This window comes from Xiphophorus maculatus, chromosome 18 (assembly GCF_002775205.1).
Source record: "Xiphophorus maculatus strain JP 163 A chromosome 18, X_maculatus-5.0-male, whole genome shotgun sequence".
Classification (NCBI taxonomy): domain Eukaryota; kingdom Metazoa; phylum Chordata; class Actinopteri; order Cyprinodontiformes; family Poeciliidae; genus Xiphophorus; species Xiphophorus maculatus.
The window spans coordinates 21,868,803-21,892,341 of NC_036460.1; the positions used below are offsets into that span (position 1 = coordinate 21,868,803).

Consider the following 23,539-nt stretch of genomic DNA (forward strand, 5'->3'; position numbering starts at 1 on the left):
TCAGAAACAGGCCTGAAGCTGATTTAAACCTGCTAATGTGCATCTAGGGAGAAGCATTGCGGTTTGAAACAGGGAATGTGCAGGATGAGTCGGGAGAGGAAGTGGCTAAAGTTATAGGTATTTCAACAATGTGAAGAGAAAAAGGACAACCTGTTGTTAATGTAGTTACTATGGTCCACTGCCATCCAAACTCTATTACCATTGTAATTAAATCTGCAACTTCAGTAATCTGGCCTGTAACAGCAGCATGACGTAAGGTGAACTATATTTCCAGTGCAACCTGTCTGATATTATGCTAATGCTGCTGTGTTCAACACCAAGACATCCCTCCTCTCCTCCATCCGCCCCAACTACCACCCACCCTTCCTGTAGAGCTGAGACTGCTGTTGGTAGCCTGCAGCGAGTGTTTGACGTCAACTCGTCTGCTCAGTATTCAGCTCCATGAAATGGGTCACAGCTTCTGACGATAAACCAGCTGCAGCTCTCCACTCTGCCTTCATCTCCCAGCTCACCTCTGCAGCAGCATCTGACTGTCAGCATATCTGTAGTAAACTCAACATGTCACACTACTTTCCCCTTCATGTCACACCTGGTGCCACCTGCATTGCAATCGCTAAATGCTCTGATTTGACTCTCATCTGCAGCAGTTTGATAATCTCTCAAATCGGATTCTAACATGTATTTGTTCTTGAACCTTCTGCATCTTTTCCAGGAAAGAAAAGGTTTGCAATCCGGATTTATTGCTATCATCCCCTTTGAAACTTAAAAAAAAATCTATTTTTTTGTTTGTTTGAACTCGGAAGAGGAAGAGATTATGAAAGACACAGTAAATGGCTTTGGGGACGAGTTTTATATCTATAGACCCCCACATAAGATTAAACATGCTGTCTCAGACTCTATAACATTGCATATTGAGCATGAACCCACACCACCTCTAACCCCATTATGTAAGGCAGATTTGTTCTTTTTTTAATCTGTTATTTATTTGTTTTTCAGTGCATTTTTCTGTTTATGTAACTGGTGAAGATTATGGAAAAAACAGAGGGGGTGGAAACTAAAGTGCACATGTCTGGTCCCCTGACAGCTTCCATTGATAATGGATTGCTAAGCAAGGGGGTTTTGTCTCTTTTTTTTCTGCTGGGTGTCATAAATCATAAAATACGACTAGCTGTGTCTGTTAAAAGGGATTAATTATATTATTAATGAGAACAGGTCTATAGAATATCTAATTTGCATAAATAAGAGAAAAATACAAAAGTGGAAAATCTGACAAAAAGATGACAAATGCTTTGCTTGAATGATTTCCCATTCCAATGTCGGTGCAGAGGGATTTGTATAGTTTGACTGGATTTTATTAAAAGGCAGACATGACTTTAATAGTATGTTTGTAATAGTTCCCAACGCCTCTCTCCTCTTAAGATGAAAATCAAAGTTGGATTCATTCTGCACACAACCAATAGAAGCCCACATGAGTGACCTAATGTCAGTCTCAAGGGGAGGTTGCCTCATACAAAGGCCCATTTCCTCAATGTGCAAAAATGTGGATTGCAAACTGCATTACGCAAAACCTCCTCACAGATACTTGATGTTTAAGCAACTTTGTTCTGCATGTTGGTTTTTTTGCAATAGATGTTCAGGGTGCTTCATCTTCTTACAATTTTTCGCAGGCAAAGTTTTTTTTGCACTTTATTTGTTGCTGTATCGACTAAATGCGGGTGTTTTGAAATTATCTCTAATCTTCTTGACGTTGCTCTTTGACCCCTTTTAGATTTTGGATTTGCGAACTTCTTCCAGCCCGGGGAACCTCTGGCCACATGGTGCGGCAGCCCGCCTTATGCTGCCCCAGAAGTCTTTGAAGGACAACAGTATGAGGGACCGCAGCTGGACATCTGGGTAAGATGACAGATTACATAACAGAAGATGGTGGTGTCACTTTGCTCTCTAATTCTTTAATTTATTATGGGGACATCAAAAATCTCAGCTGACTTGGAGAATTGATATATTTAATGTTTTTTTTGTTTTGTTTTTTATTTTACCGTGTCGATTATATTAAAGATGTGTTCAAATAATTTAGATAAATTCATCCTACGAAAATAAAACCCAGTCTGCAGTGTTAAATTTAGTCATCTTGTGAAAAAAAAATCCCATCTTTCAAAATGATCATTAACAAAATCCTTTGTGGCACAATTATTGAAATGTCAAAAAGTCTTGCATAAACAGATCTGAGCTAAATGATTTTACTTTAGTTAATTGTCTGTAGGGTCAAGGGCCATGCGGTTAAGTAACAATTTTCTGCTTAACATCATTTTTAAAATGACGTAATAAAGAGGCCCACGTTTTTAAAATGGAAACCATCCATTTTCAAGTAAGCCAGATGTTCAGTGATCAATTAGTTACTTGCCCAAGTTTTACCTTACCTACCCTCTGAGTAATAAGTAAAATTTTAAATAACTAGCATTGTGACACTCAAGGTTGAACAAGCACTCGTATTCATCTCGTCACCTTGCATGGTGAGAAGGTTGTTCCATCTGCCTACATGGCAACCAGTTATTTAGGAAGCAGAAACAGTCATTTTCTGACCTACCATCACAAATGTAAACATCCAGACTTTGCTGCTCTCTACTGTTGCTTTTGCTTTAGTCAGATGGGACTTGAGTTCTTCAGCAACACACATTCTAGATTGGTTTTGGTGAAAAACGGAAGATGAATATTGGGGAAAAGTATCTCAAAGCCCTCTGTAAAGTGAAGTGGTGGCTCTGTAATGCTGTGGGCCTGATGGCCTGCACAAGGAAACTGAAAATATGTCTTCATTAGTTGTTTTACAGAGATAATGATCCTAAACAAGTGAACAAATCAAGACGGCAATGATTCACTGAACACAGTCACTTCCCACAATGATGTCACTCCCCATAACTAATTCCTACGTTCTTTTCATGTTGGGCAAAGTATTACCAGCAACGGTGTTGGTTTGTCACTGGTTTTCTTAAAAACATTTGTTAATAAAGGATTTATCAACCCTCTTTAATAAATGTGTTCAGATTAAAAGTTGTTTTCTGAGGTGTAAACAATGCTAAGAGGATTTCAGTACCTCATATCTCTATTTGATCCTCCTGTTTGTTCCTAAGCTCACCTTGCTCCGTCTTGTTTTGCAGAGCATGGGGGTGGTGCTGTATGTGCTGGTTTGTGGTGCATTGCCGTTTGATGGGCCCACTCTGCCTGTGCTGCGACAGAGAGTCCTCGAAGGAAGGTTTCGAATCCCCTACTTCATGACTGAAGGTGAGAAGCAACAGCTGACATATTCTTTGAGGCAGGAGAATATGTCTGTAGTAGAGTTTGGAAATGCAGCATGAAGTCAAGGAAATTTCCATCTATCAGCTACAGTAGTCAGGAGGATGTTTTGTTATATTAATTTGAAGGGGATTCAGTATGGGGCAGTCGGGGAGTGTTGAGGGTTATGTGTGCGTGCCGGCTTTGCAGTGAGTCAGGCTGTCTCAGAACAGCCCTGCTGTTAACGGCTGTGCTAGCTCGCTGGCTGCAGATTAAGTCCAGAGCCGGAGCTGTTTATGTAACGTGGGGAAGAGCCAGTGAAGCCCTCCAGCAACTCACAGGAGACTTCGCGTGTTGGTTTGAGTCACCCTCCCGTCCCGTGAGTCGTCTTCCTGTCCGTCCGAGTTCCCTTGTATCTGATCTGAGAGGCTGGCGTCGCCAATAGGGACTTTTTCTTTCTGTTCTGCTTCTTTCAAGACATGGAGGGAATGTAGGAGTGAAAATCTCACCTCATGGGCCAAATTGAAACTCAAACCCGCCTTCTTACCCTCAGTCCAACCCCCCCGTTCCCCTAACAGAGGGGAACAGCGTGTGCTGATTACTTCATCGAGAAACAGTCCATCTTGTTTTGCTGTCTCTGACTAACGCCATGGTGTGCGGTACAGCTCGGTGCTGTAAACTCTCACCAGAACACATCAGAGCTCTGCGAATATAGAGGACTCATCAACCACACGTCTCCTTACTGAACAGGACCTTTGAGTACTTAGCATTAATATGTTAGTTAAAGATCATTAATGTGTTTTAAATACAACCAATATCAGTACTACTAGCAGGATTCCTACGCAGTCTGGAATTTAATTGCAATCCTTTCCAGGTGTGGATAAGTATGAAAAAATAAAATAAGAGTATGGAGAAACATTTGTATTTCCAGACTTGAGCTCCTTTCTCATTGTGTAAATGTTGTGTTCTTTCTTCTCTCTTTTTTTCCTTCCTGGTATACATCATTTTGTCCTTGAGTTCTTTCCTACTCTCTTTCCCTTTTTTATTCCATCCTCGCTTCAGTCTTTCCTTTTTCCCTCCTTGTATTTCATTCATAATTTCCTTTCCATTCTTAAGTCCTATCTTCTTATTTTACTTCTTCCTTGTTCCTTCATTCCTTTCTTCCTCTATACATATGTGTTTGCCCTAATTTTACAAAGAGCTTCAATAGTTTAAGCTATAAAATGAATGTGAAGAACTGAGAATCCTGGAAACATCTGAAGCTTTTACCTGAACAACATGTTGGTTTTGCCTCCCCCTCGTCTCCCCTCACTGCAGCTCTGTCCCACTCGGGCATTCAAGTGTTAAATTGGATGGCTTTGTGGTTAGGTCATGATGGTGCGATGTTCCATCTTAGAATGGTGCGTCAGTCAATCAGCCATGCAGCCCCGTGGATTTTCAGTGGCAACAAGTTTACAGTTTTACCTGCCCTTGGGTGAAGCAAAAGCTCTGGTATTAACTGTCACCTCAAACATGGCTGCAGTTTCTGGGTCAAACAAATATAACATTGTGAATTTGTTTTAAAGCAGGTCGCAATTGATGATCTTCTGAAAGGCGGGAGTTTAATGTAAAACTGGAGTGAAGGTCACACTGTTTATGTGTCAAGTGGGAGAATAAATTTAACTTGGCTGACCTACCGAGGTGGAAAACATGTGTTGAATGGAGACTTTAGTAGATCAGCAGGTTGAATGAGGAGAATGTGCAACAGGGAGTTAATGTGGGCCAGCAGCTCCTTAGGCTTTCTAATGTGTTCTTAAGGGAAGATGGGATTTATGGCCTGATCCTTACTTAAAAAAAAGATCCAAAAAAAGGCTGTATGGGTTAAATATTTTGAAATTGCAACCAAAAATAGTCTTGAAAAGTCTGAATTTACGGAATACTGTCAGTTTGGAAATTGGCCTGAAGTTTGCTATGTAAAGCAGCTTTTCTTCATATTTTCCAAGACAAATAATGAATACATTTCTAATTATGCAATGCTTTTTTTTTTTTACACTAGCTGCATATTTAAATGATATTTTATTTTACTTTTAGCACATCTCTCAGCAATCAGTTACTTCCTGGAATGTAAACTGAACAAAAATAAAAAAAACTGGGCCATCGAACTGCTTATTTTCCTCTATTTAACTTTATACAAGGGTCATAAACCGCACTTCTAAATCTGCATCTAGTTAAGTGTTCGACAGTCTAACGGTGTAACAGTTTCAAAGTAGAGATGCGCTTAAATAAAGAATTATAAAGTCAATTTGTGACCTTTAACCTGACAATACAGATTACAGTCAAATTCAATTTCTACTTAAGCACGATAATATAAAACATGAGAACAGCTTGAAAGTAATTCTGGCCTTCCTGCTGATAGTCGTCTGTTTTATTATCTGGTGTGTGTCATCCAAATAAAACATATTTGGATGAAGACTGTGTTAGACGTTAGTGCACTGAGTTGTATATGAGAAGAGAACTGATCCTTACCTTAAAGCTGCAAGTAGGTGACGTTTATAAAAATATGATTATACCCATATTTTAAAAATGACTATGTCCTATCAGTTAAATATGAGACAGATAACGTGGTCCTATTGCCATCTGCAGAAATACACCGTTCAGTCAGAAACAACCAATCAGAGCCAGAAGGAGGATTTTAGTGCTGTCAATCGTCCTCGTGTATGTGCTGCAGCTTTGCTAAGAGAAGCCACTTACTGTTAAAGGAAAAACTGTTCATTGTCAGCCATGCTAATTACCCTTAGCATTCAAGGCTGGTTCTGGTGAGGTGGAGGAGCAATGGCACAGAAGAGAGAACGTGTTTTTAATAGTTTTTGGAACAGAACTCCTCTAAATTGGTCCAGATGCCTAGAAATCCCTCGATAAGATGCAAACTCCAGTCTCATCTTGTTACATTGGACATTCGGATCATTAAAAATGAAAAGTGTTCAAGAAATTCTATGTTGAAATTTTTGCATTCACGTGTGTAGAATAATGCTTCAGAATAAATTGTACATGTTAATGTCTTGAAAAGCATAATCTTAATTAAAGGTGTTTTAACAAATGACAAATCCAATAATCTTAAGTTGTGAGGTTTTCAGATGCATTTCAAGAAAAAAAAAATATTCCAACTGATGCAAATAAGACTTGGCAGCGGAAGAATGATTGCAGCGATTTTACTTATGAGTCCACCGGTTCTGATTCAAGAAAAGAATGGTGGAAGTAAATGTTGGAAGGATGCTGAGTGGCAGGCAGGAATGCAGGGTGCAGCCAAGGGAACCGTAATCCTGTTAACAGTCCAGCTGTGTCTGACGTCAAACTCATCATGCCACCAAATGGAGGTGAGGAGCTCTCATTAGGAGGGAAGGAAAGTGGAAAATCTTGAGAGCAACTAAGAAAAGAATATAGCTGATTTTTCTTGAACCGTCATTTTCACCTCACTTCATCAGGGCTGCTTGTGGCAGTTATTCTTGTTTATTATGACTTGTAAAAATGGTTCTTTCATTTGATAATACAGTGGTCTTAAAATACAGAAAAACTTTTTGTGCTCTTTATAATTTCTCCATCCCCTCCTTTTAGACTGTGAGCACCTGATCCGCAGGATGCTGGTACTGGACCCATCCAAGCGTCTGTCTTTGGCCCAGATCAAGGAGCACAAGTGGATGACTCTTGACGTTCCTGTACAGAGGCCGGTTCTGTACCAGCAGCCGCTGTCTGCAGAGGGCGAGGCCGGCGTCGGAGAGTACAGCGAGCAGGTCCTCCGCCTCATGCACAGCCTTGGCATCGATCAACATAAGACCATAGAGGTAAGGGCCAGGCGTGACGTCGTTCTGCACATGTTAATGCAGCACAGTAACTTTTTTTCCAACAATGTTTTTTGTAAAAGATGAAATCTTTACCTGATTGTGTTCTTTTTCTCATTATTTCTGTAAAATTAAAGAAAAAATTGCCAATGTCATCGGTGTATTTTTTATAACTGTCATAAATCAGTGTTTATGCAAGTAATTGGGGCCAGGATTATAGGATTATTATTATTAGTGAACTGATCAACAGTGTAATTCATTTTTGCAAAAAATCAACCCTTTGCTCAGTCAGGAACATCTTTGTAAAGTTAGGTGCACTGTTGCCATGGATGGATGCTTTAGCTCAGAAGGTAGATGTTAAAAACGACACAAAAACACTGACTGAACCTGCATAGTGGAAATAGTGAAAATTCAGTGTGTAAGCATGTCCAATGACCAAACCATGTTATCAATATTGACTAAAAATAATTGTGATTATGGTGGGGTTTTTTTAATTATTATTAAAGCAGCCTTATCTCAGCTCAGTAGTGTGAGCTCTATGATTCAGACTCAAAACACAGCTTTCAGAACCTTTGTAGCGGCAACCAGTGATCATTTTAAGAACCTACTTTTTTTTTTTTACATAAATGCCCATTTTAACTGCTACAATTTTAAAACTTTGTTAAATCTGCTCATTCTCCCTGGTGTTTAGGCATTTTTTTGTCACAATAACAGTTTATTAAATTTTTGTTCCAGCAAATAATCTTGACATGATTGTCATTTGTATGTGATTTGTTGATATTTGTGCAGTTTGTGGAAGATTTTGTCTCTAAACCAAAATTATCTTTGACTTGACAAAATGAAAGAAAGATAATTTATGATCCAATGCGTGCCAAACATGTTTTTAAGCATGGAGAAGGTAGTGTTATGGTGGGATTTCTGGCTGACAAGAGCTGTATGCATTGAATCCAAAGTACACAGTAGGAGAAATGCACAAGCATAAGGAAAAATGTAATAATATAAAAATAGGAAGAATGGTGTGAACATCACTGAATTACAGTCTGAATTATTCTGCACCAAGCAACTGACTGTCTAACCTGTCAGGATTATCTGAACCTGTATGCTGTTCTCAGTTTGTTCTATCCAGACTGTAATTTATGCATACTCTGGGTTTTTCATCATGCTCCTTTAACACACAGTCTGTGGGCTGTATTTTTATCTTCCCTCTGCTTTCCATCTTCTGCAATAACCCAGTTTCACACGGGGATGATTAAAGAATAATCTCATCAGATGTTAGAAGCTGTCAAATTTAAGTCATCTTTTAAAAAAAAAAAAAAAAAACAGGAGTATGAACTTCAGATGCAGACTCCAGCACTTATCCTGTCTGTCATCCTCCAGTCTCTGCAGAACAAAAGCTACAACCACTTTGCTGCTATTTACTACCTACTGGTGGAGCGGCTCAAGGCACATCGCTGCAGCTTCCCTGTTGAACAGAGGCTCGACGCTCGCCAGCGGCGCCCCAGCACCATCGCTGAACAAACCGTCATCAAGGTAACAGCAGAGCTTCAGAGCATCTGAATAATGCGTGCTGATTAGTATCCCTGCCTCTCTGATCAAAGCTGCGTTATTCACACCTGCACCCTGGAACAAATGGACAGAGACGGCCCAATAATTTATTTATCCATCTCTTCTGTGCTCTCTCTCAGCCTTGATCTTAATGCGTTACCCTCGATTACATTATTCATTATTTTCCTGTCTGTGAACACTTCTCACATCCCAGGGAAACTTGTCTTTAATTTGCCTCACCATCTAGGATGCAGTACTTCCTTGTATGAACCTCTAACATTAAATCTACTGCAATGGTTTTGTGTGCATAACACTATACTTCCTGGCTGTAAATTATATACAGAACTACTGAGAATTATAGCACGTATGATGATTTATATACAACATTGCCTTGGTTTTGGTCATTTTAACATTTGGAACAGTAATATGAGGCTCTCAAAATTGTTTATGGTTACAAATTTAGTTTCTCTTAAAGTTTCATCAACATTTACCACAAGGCTAATGATTTATTTAAATTGTCCATTACTAAAAGCGACATTATTCTCTAAATTAGTGTGAATTTAATTTATTGATATCAAAGCCTTTCTTTAAATTTATCATGTCTCTTTCTTCTGCTTTGAGAACCCATGGCAAACCTTTGCTTAATTAGTTTTAAGTTGTATCATCAGCAAATAAAATGAACTTTAGACTGTGATCCATTGCAAATATATTTTTTACTGATCAGGCTTTTACTGGCACATGCTTTTTCTAGTTTTCTTTGTCGTCTGACCTACTGATTTAGTTTTTTTTTATTTATGAATACCATAAACAAGAGAGAAAAAGGTGCTACAGGTTTGGTTGAGGTTGTAGCTCTACGTCCCATAGAAAATGAGGGAATTATAAATTGCTGTTGTGATGTATTAGTTCTTAGCCGGATTTTGGTAGTGCTTGGTGTGAATTTAATGAACGGGGAAAAAAGTTCAATCTGTGACCAATTGTTTGGTAAATTTCCATTTTTGATTGATATAAAAAGTTTAGGGTTGAGCACAGATTTTTGTGGTACACCACAGGTAACCTTCATTAAGTCAAAATCTGCTTTAATTATCTGATCATTCTGATATCTGTTCTTAGACTAACTTTTATTAAAGAATGTGTGATTCCTATATTACTATATCTCTCCTGCTTTTTCAGCAACAGTTCCTGGTTTACCTTAGTGTTGTCATAAAAATTGTTAAAAACATTACTGACACATCTTTCTGTCTTTGCATTTCTTCCACCTCACAGTCCACTAGCGGTTCAGCACAGGTGGGGCTGCCCCTGCAGGGTGTACGCTTGTTGCGTCCCCCCACGGTTCCCCAATCCACCTCTGACGCCTGCAACTTCCCTCAGACCGCATCTCCTCTGGAGCAGAATTTCATGATGGAGGACATCAGCACGCCCAAAGTAGGTCCAAGGGAGTGTATGAGGGTGTGTTTTTGTTTGCGTCTCTGCCTCCATGTCACGTCTAATTCACACTTGTTTTTAAGTATTAGTTAGAACAGTCATTATCAGCTTGTGACTTACTTTGATAGCTGTGTTCATTTGGGGTGAACCAGACTTGCGTGCGGGCGTGTGTGTGTGTGTGCACCAGACTCCTTTGAGGTTTGGAGCGTCGACCTGCCTGAGTGCAGCTGACATGTCCTCTTATGTAAGCACTCAGCCACATTCACATCAGACAGGACAGCTGCCCGTCCTGCACGGCTCCGCACACACTGTGCTCTCCTTTTCATCAATGCCAACCAGCGACCTTTACCTCCAGGCCTGCTGTTTCCCTGACCTCCTGTTACAGAACATAGACGCTGTTCATCTGTCGCGACGGTTTCACACACCTTCAGGCTTGCACCGAATGTTCAAGCTTTCTTTTCCATCTTACCCCCCTTTTCACAGCTTCAATAAAGAATGACTTGTAAATTGCTCCGCCTGTGTGCGCGTGTGTGTGTGTGTGTGTGTGTGTGTGTGTGTGGGCTTGAGGGCGTGTGTGTGCGTGTGTTTGGTAAGCAGAACGAAGCGGTAAGTAAGGGGGCATGTTATCTGCGTGAATGGAGTCTGGTTATGTAAGCGGTCCTGTGATGATGATGGGACCTAATGCGGAGCCGAGTGAACACACATGGACAGGAAGCCGCTGCGCTACCCTCCGCGATCTCGCCGCCCAGACTTCCCGCCCCTCAGCCAACAAATCATTTTTTTTCTTCCTCGCCATTGGGCAATCTTCCTCCTCCTGTTTCTTTTTTTTAACTGCCCCCTCACTTTTCATTCAGTTTCGTCCTTCTCCACTCCTTTCGATCGTTTCACCTCTGTATCTCCTTGACCTACCGCTTCTTTGTGTCTCAGCTCTCAATGTGTGTTTTTTTTTATGCGATGTGAGTCTGTTAGATAACAGCATTCCTATCTCGGCACACTAAAGAAAGCAGATGTGGATTTGGGCAAAGCTGCTCTTTCTAGATCAACACCAGGCTTTGTTGTTACTGCAGCAGTCAATATAGATGATCTATGTGTGTGACTGCATACTGGCTTGCAAAATTACTCATAACCATTGAACTGTTTCATGTTTTATCACATTAACAACCACAAAGCTCAATGTATTTTATGATTCATCAACTCAACGCAATAAAAAGGATACTTGTATTATTATTATTTATTTATTTTTTTGCAGATGCAAATCTAAAAAGATCTCGTGGAGCATATTTCAGTACATCATGTGAACAACTACTAAGACCTGGCTGTCAACTTACAGGGTTCAAATGGGTTCTTGAAATCCTTGAAAATAGTTGAATTTCAATTAGATGTTCTCAAGGTTTGGAAAATTCTTCATATTCAGACTGCGCAGTTTTGCAATAAACCTCATCTAATGTTTGAATAACATTTGGAAACATTATTTACAATTGAGCAAACATTACAAAAAGAATCTTGAAAAATTTTTACGTTTTCTGGCATTTAGGGAGTGGAAATCATTTGGATATTTTTAACTGACCTAAAGCAAGAGAAGTTTGATCAAATTTAACTTCAGACTGTGAGGAAAAAAAACTTATTTTTTGTCTTGTTAGCTGTATGTAAGCATCTGGTTTCAAATTTATATTGTGTTTAAACATTTAATTTGAGCAGGAAGGTCATGACCTTAACACGCAATGCTTAGATTGAGAGAATGGGAATAATATTGATCTGTTTAATTGAAACATAAGTTCTTATATTTTATATTTTAAAGTTATTGAAATTATGGGACTTGCTTTGTTAAATTTGTTTTTTGTGTAGGAAGCGCTGCATGTAGCTTACTTCAGGTGCTTTGGTCTGTTGAGAGCAAACTAGAATGTTTTAGCGTATATATAAATTGATATGCGTTCATAACACACCATCCCCACCCTTCAACATGGTGGTGACAGCATCATGCTATGGGGATTGGTTTCTTCATCTTTCTTGTGGTCAGAATTGATGGGAAAGATGGATGGAGTTGACCACAGCAGTACTAGAATAAAACCTTTGATAAAATGTGAAAAAGATCAAGAAGTATTAAGACTTTTGCAGGATGTTATTTAATCTTTTCAAACCCTTTATTTTTTTGTTCCCATATTTTGTGGCCCACAGTTTTAGCCCTGAAGCCATTCTTCCGTTTCTCTTTCTCCATCTTAGGTGAACGGCTGTCTCCTAGACCCCCTCCCTCCCACCACTGTCCTCCGCAAATCCTCTACCTCATCGCCCAGCAACATGATGGAGACATCGATTGATGAGGGCATTGAGACTGAGGAGCCGGATGCAGAGGACGACCCCGCCCACCTGCTGTCAGCCTATCAGACGGCTCGATTCGGCCAGCGGCGGCACACTCTGTCTGAGGTCACCAACCAGCCAGGACCTTCAAATCAAGGTTTGACGTCACGCTCATATCTAATCACAGAAACAAAGTGTCCATCAGGATCCCTGATCTCACTGGGATCTGCTCAGGTAAATTGTTCAGTCTGGGGCACAACCCATCCATGGGAAGCGTCGACTCAGATATTGGCTACGACATGGGCTCAATGCACAGTGACCTCGGCCTGCTGGAGGACTCCCCGTCCCTCAGCGAAGGGATGCCGGCCAGCAGCTCCGCCGCCGGCTGCAGCCCTGCACCGTTCATGATGGCGAGACCCCCGAACCCAGCAATGGCTGCCCTGACGTCCCAGCACAGGGAGACGCACAACCGCTCCCCGATCAGCTTCAGAGAAGGACGCCGCGCATCCGATACCTCCCTCACGCAAGGTCAGAGCCTACAGGGTTCAGTTATTTCCTCAAATTGTTTCTGAGATTTAAAAGTAGGCCTTAATTTAAGACAGAAGTCTCATATCCATCCTCTAGGGTTGCTGTCCTGCTTTTTTAGTTTTTCTCTGGTCCTGCACACCTAAATCAATTGGTTGGATTAAGTCCTCGGGTTGTGAGTAGGTTTACAAATGACCCAAACTGGTTCTGAAGTATGAGTCTGAAACCCTTCACTGATTTACCAATTTTGCTGTCCATATCTAATGTTTATATTGCACCTTTAAAAATTTTTATCTTAAGAGAGTGTTTAGTTGTTTAATAATCCCATGCAAACATTGAAAACAGTATAAAGGTTTATAGAATAGTGAAATGGAGGTGTCTTAAGAATAAAGAAATTTTCACCTCCCTTTTCAACACTTTTGAGATATGAAAGTCAGAACCACCTCCTTTTATCCCATAACAATGCAAAACATTCCTTGCAGTTATACAAACGAATCAAATTCAATAGAGAAAAGCTTGTCTAATTACATTGTGCCGAAGGCATTGAGCAAAGAGTCAAGGAACTTTATTTAAACAAACCAGACCTGCTTCATCGTAATGAACCAAGTACAGAGTGAACTCCAGATTTAAAGGCAGCTAATTAAAGTTATGGGAGTTGGCTTTACCTCGATTTATTCTCTGAGCTGCAGAAAAGATCATTTTTCCATTAGTTATGTATTAATTTGTAAGGCAAAACAAGGTAGCTAACACTAATTGGGAGATCCACTCTATTTTTTACTAGCCAGATTAATTTAAATCTAATTGAAACTGAGCTTTACTCTGCTAGCTCACAGTGTCTTGTGAAAGTATTGCAACTTTTCACATTTTCTCATGTCAGGCATCAACACTTTGATGGATTTCATTTAATTTTTAGACCAACAAACGACCCCGAAAGACTTGCAGCTGTAGCAGCAAAGAGCTATTGTACAAAGTACTGACTTGGGATTGAATACAAATGGACCAACTTTGTGTTGGTCTGTTACCTAAAATCCCAAAACGATGCGCTGAAGTTTGTGATGGTAACGGGACAAAATGTGACTGTAGCTTCCTACAATTTTAAAGCATCTCAACATGAACTAGAGCGGAATCTGTCTCTTGGAGAACAATGTGAAGTGCAAGTGAGTTCACTTTGATTATTCAAGTCTCAAAGTTAAGATGAAGGAACTTTGATCCTAATAAAGACACTCCTACAGCTCCTCCCTTAGCCCTTCACACTTTCAGACGCGCACATGTATGTTTTATGTATTTAAAATCCCGTATATGTGTTTATGTTGTTAGACCGTCTGAGTGACACTCCCCTCCTCTTTCACATGCCTTTTTTTCCCTGCTCCCTCTTCCCGTCTCTCATCCTCTCGGTTTCTCTTGACGACGACAACGGCGATGATTCACCTTGTGAATCAGATGCACATTTGAAGGTTTCAGCCCACATATTTCTCTCTTTCTCTCCCCCAACCCCTCCCAATGCCTCCATTCTTCTTTTAACTCACTTTCTGCTGCTTATTCCCTCTCTTTCCAAAAGCTGCAGTCTCTAGATTTCTTTCTTCTGCACATCAGAGGGAAATAGAAGCCAAAACACAAGGAGGGGGTTTGCTGAACAACCTCCATCTACCTTTCAGTTTTTATAGTTTTTTTTTTAACTTAATTGTGTGCCTGCTGGTTGTAAATCACCTGTATTAAGGCCAAGTGGAGCCGATTTTACTCTGAGTTAAAAATATGGATCTTCCCTGGCTTAGCTCTGACAGGCTGCAGTGTGCACTCCCAGTTGGTGTTTGTAGTTATTAATTTATTTTCCATAATCTTCTTTGGAGGGTGTTGATGCTGCGGATTCTTTTGCGTCAGACTGCCGACTCCGGTTTTAAATAACTCCCACCATTTCAGTGAGTCAGGTCCCATCGTTCACAGCCCAGGCTCGTCACCACTGGATGGAACTTATCAGAGCTGTTTGCTGTTTCAAGCAAACACACACACACATACTGTCTCGTGTATATATATATATGTATATATATGTACACACACACAGCTGACGTCCATCCAGTGTCAGTAAGATCGACAAAGCCTCAACAGTCTGACGTCAGGGAGGATTAGGCCTGTTTCTGTAAAAGGATGGAGCCAGAGCTGGAGATTCAAGTCACAGTTGAGTTTATAGAAACAAAGACTCTAGACTTGATTTAGACTCAGGTTCATTCATCTTTTAGTCATGTAATCAGTGGTGAAATTAAACCAGTATGTAAGCCACATTCTGCCATTTTGAAAGGTGTGTTTGATTTTGATTTTTTTGGCCAGAGGCTGTGGATAGTTTCTAACCATATTTTTATGCTTCAGTGTAACAGAGACATATTTGTCTTTCCCAATTAACTCTGCATCCGATGAGTATGGGACATTTCAAAATCTGCTCAGACATTTTATTTTCTACCTTTTAAGCAGCCATTATTGCAAAACCTTACAGGTCGTACCTCTTTATTCTGAAATGTTACAGAATCCTTTTTTTTGTTGTTAACAGAATCCCATTGTTGGCATATATTAGTCTGTGTAACAAATCTATATAATGTGAGTTTCACTTACTGAATTTAATTACTATGGAGCTAAATGGAGTACATTTTTACACTTTACAGTTATTTTGGGGTTTTTTTTAAGCATTTTATAACAGATTTTGCATTTTAATAGAAAATTAGGAAACTAATAGATAGATGATTAAGAAGCTAATAATAATCCTCTGGATAAACAGTAGATCATTTGAGTTCATAACGTGCATCATTACTATTGTAGGCAGATTAGATGCCATGCGTCTAATGAAACAATGTTTATGTCAATCTTTGGAGCTGAGATTTGACTCGAAGTTGCAAAAATGCTTGTGGGTATTTCTGAATGGAGTTTCTCTTGTTGAAAATTGTCATTGTTTTAAACAGTTCTATTTGGTTTCTGCTTTCAGGTCTGGTGGCGTTCCGGCAGCACCTCCAAAACCTGGCGAGGACCAAAGGCATCTTAGAGCTGAACAAAGTCCAGATGCTGGTGGAGCAGATGGGCTCTGGAGACGGGGCCGTCTCCGGTCTCCTGGGACCACAGCATCATTTGCACAACCTGCTGGAGGTTGGTTCTGGGTCTTTATTTTATTCCCCAATAACCAGTTCTCAGATTCACCCCTGCATCCCTCTTGATTTAATATTGTACATAAAATAATAATCGCACACAAACAGCCGGGCTGTTGTGTAACCCCGGGAGAGGCAGCCAACTCCAGCTTGTTTACTGTCTCCCGTCCCCCTGGAGCTCTAAGTCCCGGCCAAAATGAATGCAGCCATTGTTGAAATGCGTCGGACTCGCCCATAGAAATGACAAGAACTACAATCACACTCACAAAAAACCCCAGTCAAACACACTTATACACACGCAACAAAACAGGAACCGTCCGAGAAACGGAACTGTTGCTATCTTCTAAACAAAACCCCAAATGAGCACAAACAATATCTTCTTGTTTTGTTTTTTCTTTCTTGTTTGTTTATTTTTTTTGTCCATTTTCATTATGCAATAAAGCTTCTCTTTGTTGGTTATGACCCTTGAAGCCCCATCATCCTTTTAATTAGCTTTCATTCCATTTACCTAATGTGAAATCCCTCTGGTACACACCATTTAGGGAAAGGCATCAGGCCGATGAGTCGCCACGCAGGCATCTGTGCAGGACAAAGCAAAGCTAACTCATTGAAGCTACATGAAGCGTTCAGACCCTGACACTGCTTTTATTATTTGACGGAGGTGGGCAGGGAGGATCTGTGGGGATTTTTGTTTCCAATGCTTTATGTTTTTAATTAAAGGGCGAGGCCTGCAAGCAGCAGGAGGGCCTAGCTTTATACCCAGGTGAAGCCCAGCCGCCTCTCCTGTCCCGCAGACAGAGTTTGGAAACACAGTACCTCACACACAGGCTGCAGGTACAGTCACCATTACTCACTGACCGGTTTTACAAGCTCACACATGTTTATACTTGACGCCCAGCTGTAGCATTATGCTGCTTTACTGAGTAGTTGTTGATGTCATTCGCATACTAAGAAACTACATAAAAGAACTGAAGATTAGCATCACATTTTGCAATGATTATAGTCATAATTATTAGGTGAAATTTCAATTCTTTTTTCTTTTTTGCCCAGAAGGCCAACATCTTGGCAAACAGTCCTGCTAGCTGTCAGATTTTCTGTAAGGAGACTCCTCGAAGTTTAGAGCAGCAGCTGCAGGAACACAGGTAAAACAAAAAAGTCTCCTCTGAGCTCTCCTTCTTTTCTGAATCCCTAGTGATTTCTGTTCACAGAACCTTGCAAAAGTATTCAAATCCTTAAATCCTTTCACTAATTGTCTCATTATGACCACACAAAATCTGCTGCTAGTACAAATGTTAGCTTTGCCCTCCACGAATCTGCAAGACGGACAAGAATAAAGTCAGTGTTAGAAAAAATAAGGAGGGAAATATGCTCTACTGTATATAAAGCTTACAGTAATACAAAATGTTTTGTGTAATGGAAAACTAACTCTGCATATCACCCTGAACACACCATCATACCCAAGGTCAAACATGGTGATTGAAGGTTTATGCTGTTCATGCTGGAAAACACATTCTTTAACAGAGACAGAGATGCGGGGAAATCCTGTCAGATGCTTTAAAATACTTGAAACATTACGGTTCCAGTCAAAGTGGACATCAAATCTGGTGTAAGACTTGAAAATCATCCAGAATTACAGTATCTAGCGAAACAGACCTGTCAGAATTGTGAAAACGTGTAGAAATGCTTTAGCCTGGCGTTTCTGCAGGAAGCCAAGCAGCCACAGTGACCCAGCCTGGTGAACGGACTGATGCTCCATTTTGTTCAGCTATGCTGATTTCATGCCGAGCATTTTTTTTTTCTTTGCCTCTCATGTGATTCTAATGAGCAGAGCCGCTTTAAGTAGGCTGCTTTGTTTCAGTCCCATGAACATTTTTAACACATTTCTATGAACTGTTTCATTCATATAAAGGCTTTCCCAACTCTATAGCTATAGCTCTCCATCCTTCTTTGCATTAGATTCAATTTTTTTCTTGTAAAAACACACAAGCAGCGGTTTAGTGATTTAGACATTTAGTTCCCCTTTTCCTACATTTTCTGATTGTTTTTTTTATTTAAAATGCTTTTGTGCTAATTTAATGCCTCCTTCCAGACTGAACCAGAAGAGGATGTACCTGCAGCAGCAGTCGCAAGGAATGGGCCTGCAGACCTACTTCAACCAGATGCAGATAGCTGAAGGCTCCTACCCTCCGGTGGGCCCCGCTATGGACCCCACAGCGCCTCCGGGCCCCCCGCAGGCCCCCACCATGCCAGCGGGCAGCCAGCAGCCGCCGCAGCAGCAAGGCAGCTCTCAGGCCGCCCCTTTTGGCCACGCCCTCAGCCTGAGCCCCTTACTGGAGCCGGGGGAAGGCGTGGTTTACGACCCCTACATGAGCCATCACCACTACACCCAACATCTGCCTCACGGAGCCCACCTCCACCCCCAGCTCCACCACCAGCTGCCTCAAGATGCTTCCAGCTGCGGCCTGGGCTTCAGCTTCCCTCCTGGCTGCGAACAGCCCGTCCTCGGGCCCCCTCCCGAGGCTCTTGCACCAGACCAGTACGAGTTGTCCATGAACCCCCCCTCGCTGCTGCATCCTGCTCCAGGAGAGGCGGAGGCCAGGGCCGCACCCGGGATTTTGGGCGGGCCGGCCCAGTCGGACAGCCTGGGAATGAGCGAGCTGCCCGCTTCTCTGCTGGACAGCGAGATGATGGAGACCGTGGACTCCCAGCAGGGCTTCGTACTGGTCAACTGAACCCAGCCGAGGAGTTTATTGTTGTTCTTAGAGAGCGGTGTTAAACAGGAACGCAGCATTAAGAGCAGGGAGAATGGAGATGTCAGCGGAGGTCATAAGCGTAGCAGCAGGGAAGGAAGTGTTCACTTTTGTGCAACTAATAGAAACTTCATTTCTTAGTTGTAAGAAGCCTCAACATTTGTACCAAAATCCTCCCTCAACCTACCTCCCTTTCTCCTTATGCACCCCCTGTTGTAGTTCTCATCTGCCCTCGCAAGGCGGCAAGAAGGCCTGTCGCCGTGCCGACGCGGCGAGGCTGCCGTCGCCGCGTGCGCTGAGCCGTTTAATGAGACCGGCGGAGGGGGATGCCGCAGCATTTCGTCTAGAAATGGTTTGAGAGTAAACTAATTTGGGGACTTGAAACTGAACGGCAACCAAAAGCACAAAGGCTGGTCGTGCTTTTTGTACTTCAAGTTACCGTTGACGACAACAAGGCGGGTTCTGAATGAGACTTCTGTGGATTTTTATTCAATTTGTTTGGAGAAGATGGGGTGAGGGGCAAACCAAGTGAGCAGGAGAAGATGGCCCTCATTTATCACAGTACCACAAATATTAAGGCAAATTCAAGTGATTCAAGCTGGTGTTTTGTGCAGTTATATTATAGTGGTCATAAACAGGTTTTAACACTATCACTTTGATACACAAAAATGTAACAAATACATGCTATGGTGTTACGTTTCTTAACCGTTAAGGACATCTTTTTTTTTTTTTTTTGTGACGTTTGATTCATAAATTCTAACTACTGATCTCAAGCTATTTCCAACACTACTGATTGCTGTCCCAGTTCCAGTTCACCCGTTACCATGATTACCAGTTCAGTGGAGGCGTGGGTCATGCCTTCGCCTGGTAAATGAGGGCTGATGTCGATTCAACGCAGAAAGTGGAGGGTTGGAGTTGAACGTATGTTTCTGTGGCAATACTGAAGCAATATTAATCCTGAATGTTGAGGGGCGGGGGTCGCGAACGGAAGCCTCTGATTGGTTCCCAGCCACCTCCAGGTCAGCGATGACGTCACTGGAGCGGATGATGTAAGCGGGAGATAATCTCACCTCTGTTCGTGCTAGAAAACGTTTCATGGAGGTTACTGTGGCGAAGTCACAGAAACTGTTTAGTTTTTCCCAATAATAATCATTTAGAGTATTAATTTAATCAAAATCTTCGTGAAAAATGGAAGAAACACTGTATTTGCCCTGCAAACATCAAAAGTTATTTTTTTAAGGTATTCTGTAAACAGAATTTTAATCAAATCAGAAACGGTGTTTTTAGATTTCTTAAACCTTTTGCACAGTCCTTGTTTTAGAGATTATTTCTGGTTTACTTCCTCTGCTCCAGTCATGCCTCTGCTGTTTTTTTGTGTGTGTGTGTTTTTTTTATTGTTTTTTTTAATAAATAACCCCCTTAAAGATTTCCTGAGTGGATTTTCCCCTTTGACGTTGTGGCTGCTCCGAGATGAAGCCCAGCATCCTTCAGCTAACAGGGGATCTTGATTGTTTCCTCACCCTATCTCAAGTTTTTTTTATTTTTTACTTTAACGGCACTCCGACTGTGTTCGATCTGCTAGATATAACTCTCAGATGATCAGTCGTCATGACAGCAGTTGAGATGAGATTATGGTACTGCGACCATCTGCCAGACCGTGCGGCTTGTGGTGGTTTGTGGTTAAACTGTAGGAAGGTTTGGAGTCGGATCCAGCAGCAGACCAAGGTGTTCGCTCAGATTTGTCTGACCTGGAGTTGAAACTGACAGTTGAACCGTCAACAAAAAGTGGTCTGACCTTGGTTATTGTCATGTGGGGAAAGTTTGAGTAAATCAACCCAATGATCCAAGTATTTCTTAGCTCATTTGTTTGACCAACATTTTTTTTTTATTAGGATTTATCGACCAAGAAAAGTAGCATGTAACTGTGAAGTGGAAAGAAACTGAGAAGTGGTTTTTAATCTGAACCACTTCATCATAGCGTCATCCATTTCCCATCAACTGGCCAGCTTTCTTGTCCCAGCTAAAGAGCAACGTCCTCACAGCATGATACTGCCACCAGTGGTTCTACTAGGGTTTTGAAGAAAATGTTGGATTTTTCAGGTTGTATGTCTTATTTTATTAACTAAAAAGATTTTTAAAAATGGCACACCAGATTTGAAGAGACTAGTAGTTTCCTATCAAGGTATCAGAGTAAAGGGGGCTGATTACAAAAGGTGGTGGCGACATCATGCTGTGGGATTGCAGGGACAAGAAACCTGGAACATTTCACAACTGTGTGCTGCTTTGTGTTGAAAATCTGTTGTTGGATTGTGATTTGAAACCTTTTGTAAGGTTGACTGAACAGTAGCTCTTTGGCTTGTTTGGTCACTTACTTGGTTGTTAATACCTTCAACAAACTCAGTTGACCAGAATGAATTGCAGATCTGTTGCAATATTCACCTCGTAGTCGCATTAACAGTTCCACCCTTCAATTTACAAACTCAGCATGTTGCTCTTATCGTAATCCAGCCATAGTTTTGACGGGAAAAAAGCTCACACCCAGTTTGTGGGTTTAAATGTCCATTAGATAGAAATAAGGCCTGAAGCAAAATATTTGAGGCTTGGCATAGGAGAGGGAGGGGAGTTGCCTTTGTCAATGGTCAGACTGAAAGATCTACTGGAGGATCTTGGGAGGTTGAACACTGGAGCACTTTCACTACAGGGAAGAAGAGATGGAGGAGAAAAAGGTGGGAAAGGTTTGCGGCTTCCTCGCGGACGAAGCGTCCTCCGGTCGGGAGGGAAACGCCTTTCTCCTCTCTCTTCCCCAACAATAATGGACACAAAACCCATTTTCTTTCGAGGAAAGACCAGACCGAGCGTGACACTTTATGTGACTGTCGATCTGAATCTGAGAAAAAGCAACACTTATTATGTTTATTATGATGAGTGTTCTTTGTGTGGCTGTAGTGAATCCTCGCCCGGGGGAGTTGTGTTGAATAGTGTTCAGTGTGCCTTTTTACTTCTTTTCAATCTAAATATGAATGATTATTCCTGGTTTGGCTCCTGTGTCTTTTACTTTACTATTACTTCCTCTGTGTTTTTATGATTTTTTTGTTTTTTTTTCCTGAATATAAGTAGAGCCAGGTTTTCCAAAGGTACCAAAGTCCCTCAGAAGTTTCCCTGTACAACCCACCATGTGGAGTTTTGGAGCTTCTTTATTTTCTTCTCTGTTGTCTTTATTTTTTTTTCTAGCTGGTCAATCTGTGTATGCCATTTAAAAGTATTATAGCAATATTTCTCTAGTTGAAGACTAAAGTCATGAAGATTCTAGTGGATGTGTTTCCAGGTATCATAATTTCACCTCCTGCTGATTTAAAAACAAAAGTCAATCAATAGAAATCCAGTTTTATATTTACCTTCATTGATGTTGACCACACATAAGCTAACTTGCTGTTGAGATTAAAAAGGTTTATTGAACAGAATCGGGTGTCTTTCTTTCATGTTTGTGTTTGTCTTGGTTAATCAGTGGGATAAAGGACTGATCCTGCTCCGATTAGGGTTCCTGCTTAGGTCATCCATCTATTGATCTGTCCACTATCAGTCATTCAGTGACTAAATCTTAATGTATCTATCCATTTACTCATTCATTTATCTTAAAATCCTGGTATTCATGTTCCAATCCATGCATCATTCCATCTATTATTCTGCCCATTCACTTATGAATCTCTTCTTTTTCAAAAGTCAATCTTCCCGTTGTCATGCCATTCTCCCATCTTTTCCCATCTTCATTTGTCAATCAATCTATTTGCCTGAAGGCCTTAATTTGTGGTATTTTTTTCCGTTTTATAGCACATTCAAGTAACTTTGTTGCCTTCTATTATAAAAATGCTGCACATATCATACATAACCTAAAAAGGTTGATGCCTTGAAATTGGGCCTCTGTCTCTTTAAGAAGCTCCTACTCGTTCCGACACGCTTTCAGCACATCATCACAATGTTTCCCCACAACGTCGTTGACTTCTGTTCTTAGGAGCATTGGACTGCTGCTGCTAGTCTGGACTAACTGAATGGAGAACCTGAAATGGAGTGGTGTGTATTTACGTAATACCCCCTCCTCGATTAAAAATGTATCGCAACAAAATGGCATTTTGTTCAAAATACAACAATGAGACTGACCAGGATTCAGGTGGAACCACCTCAACCTTGTGATATGGACTCAGCTCCTTTTTGGTGTACAAGTACCAGACATCTAAAAGTATCCCCAAAAGAAAAGTCCACCTATAACAATCTTAGATATCAGATTGGGCATTTCTTTCAATGCTGCTCTTCTTTTGTTGCACAAGTAGCTGTGAAACTGCAACGTTTTGCAGAGCTCTTTTAGTAATGAGTGTTAACCTGCAGGAGGCGGAGAATAATTTATCAGCAGAGATGAGAGCTGCAGCTCTGACCTGTGGCTGAGCTCTCCACCTTGACACCGAACTGAATCCTTCCTCACGGAAACGTATCTGGCAATACATGGGGAACTGCAGGGAATTCAAATACCACTTCTTTCTCGTTGTAAAATAGGCGAAACTCTAATTGGGCTCCACAGAAACAGCAGGTTTCAGTCAAAATGTCCTTAGAGCAAACTACGCTCCCATTGAGTGGAGGGAGGGAGTGCTCAGGGTCATGAGAAAAACACGGGTAATGTGTGTGGAAGGGCTCATGTAGAGGGAACACGTCAATCCAATCAGCCCACTCAGACAGAGGACAGCTAATCCTACTAATACACCAACAGAGGTAGTTGGGGGTGGATGCAAGGAAGGGGGTCAGTCTG

General features: G+C 41.2%; 1 protein-coding gene across 3 annotated transcripts in view; it reads left to right on the forward strand.

The window, feature by feature from the left end:
* Positions 1–22,205, forward strand: part of sik2 (salt inducible kinase 2) — a 51,199-nt gene extending 28,994 nt beyond the window's left edge. For 2 of the 3 annotated variants that reach the window (XM_014470657.2, XM_023351414.1), the window contains 11 exons: positions 1,769–1,893; positions 3,153–3,276; positions 6,859–7,085; positions 8,460–8,612; positions 9,891–10,049; positions 12,270–12,501; positions 12,579–12,872; positions 15,838–15,995; positions 16,715–16,828; positions 17,045–17,136; positions 18,084–22,205. In XM_014470657.2, the coding sequence (XP_014326143.1) occupies positions 1,769–1,893; positions 3,153–3,276; positions 6,859–7,085; positions 8,460–8,612; positions 9,891–10,049; positions 12,270–12,501; positions 12,579–12,872; positions 15,838–15,995; positions 16,715–16,828; positions 17,045–17,136; positions 18,084–18,726 (2,321 nt within the window). In that variant the 3' untranslated portion in view covers positions 18,727–22,205. The remainder of the gene's footprint in view (positions 1–1,768; positions 1,894–3,152; positions 3,277–6,858; positions 7,086–8,459; positions 8,613–9,890; positions 10,050–12,269; positions 12,502–12,578; positions 12,873–15,837; positions 15,996–16,714; positions 16,829–17,044; positions 17,137–18,083) is intronic. The other variant, XM_023351413.1, reaches the window with a different exon arrangement.
* Positions 22,206–23,539: the final 1,334 nt, after the last annotated feature.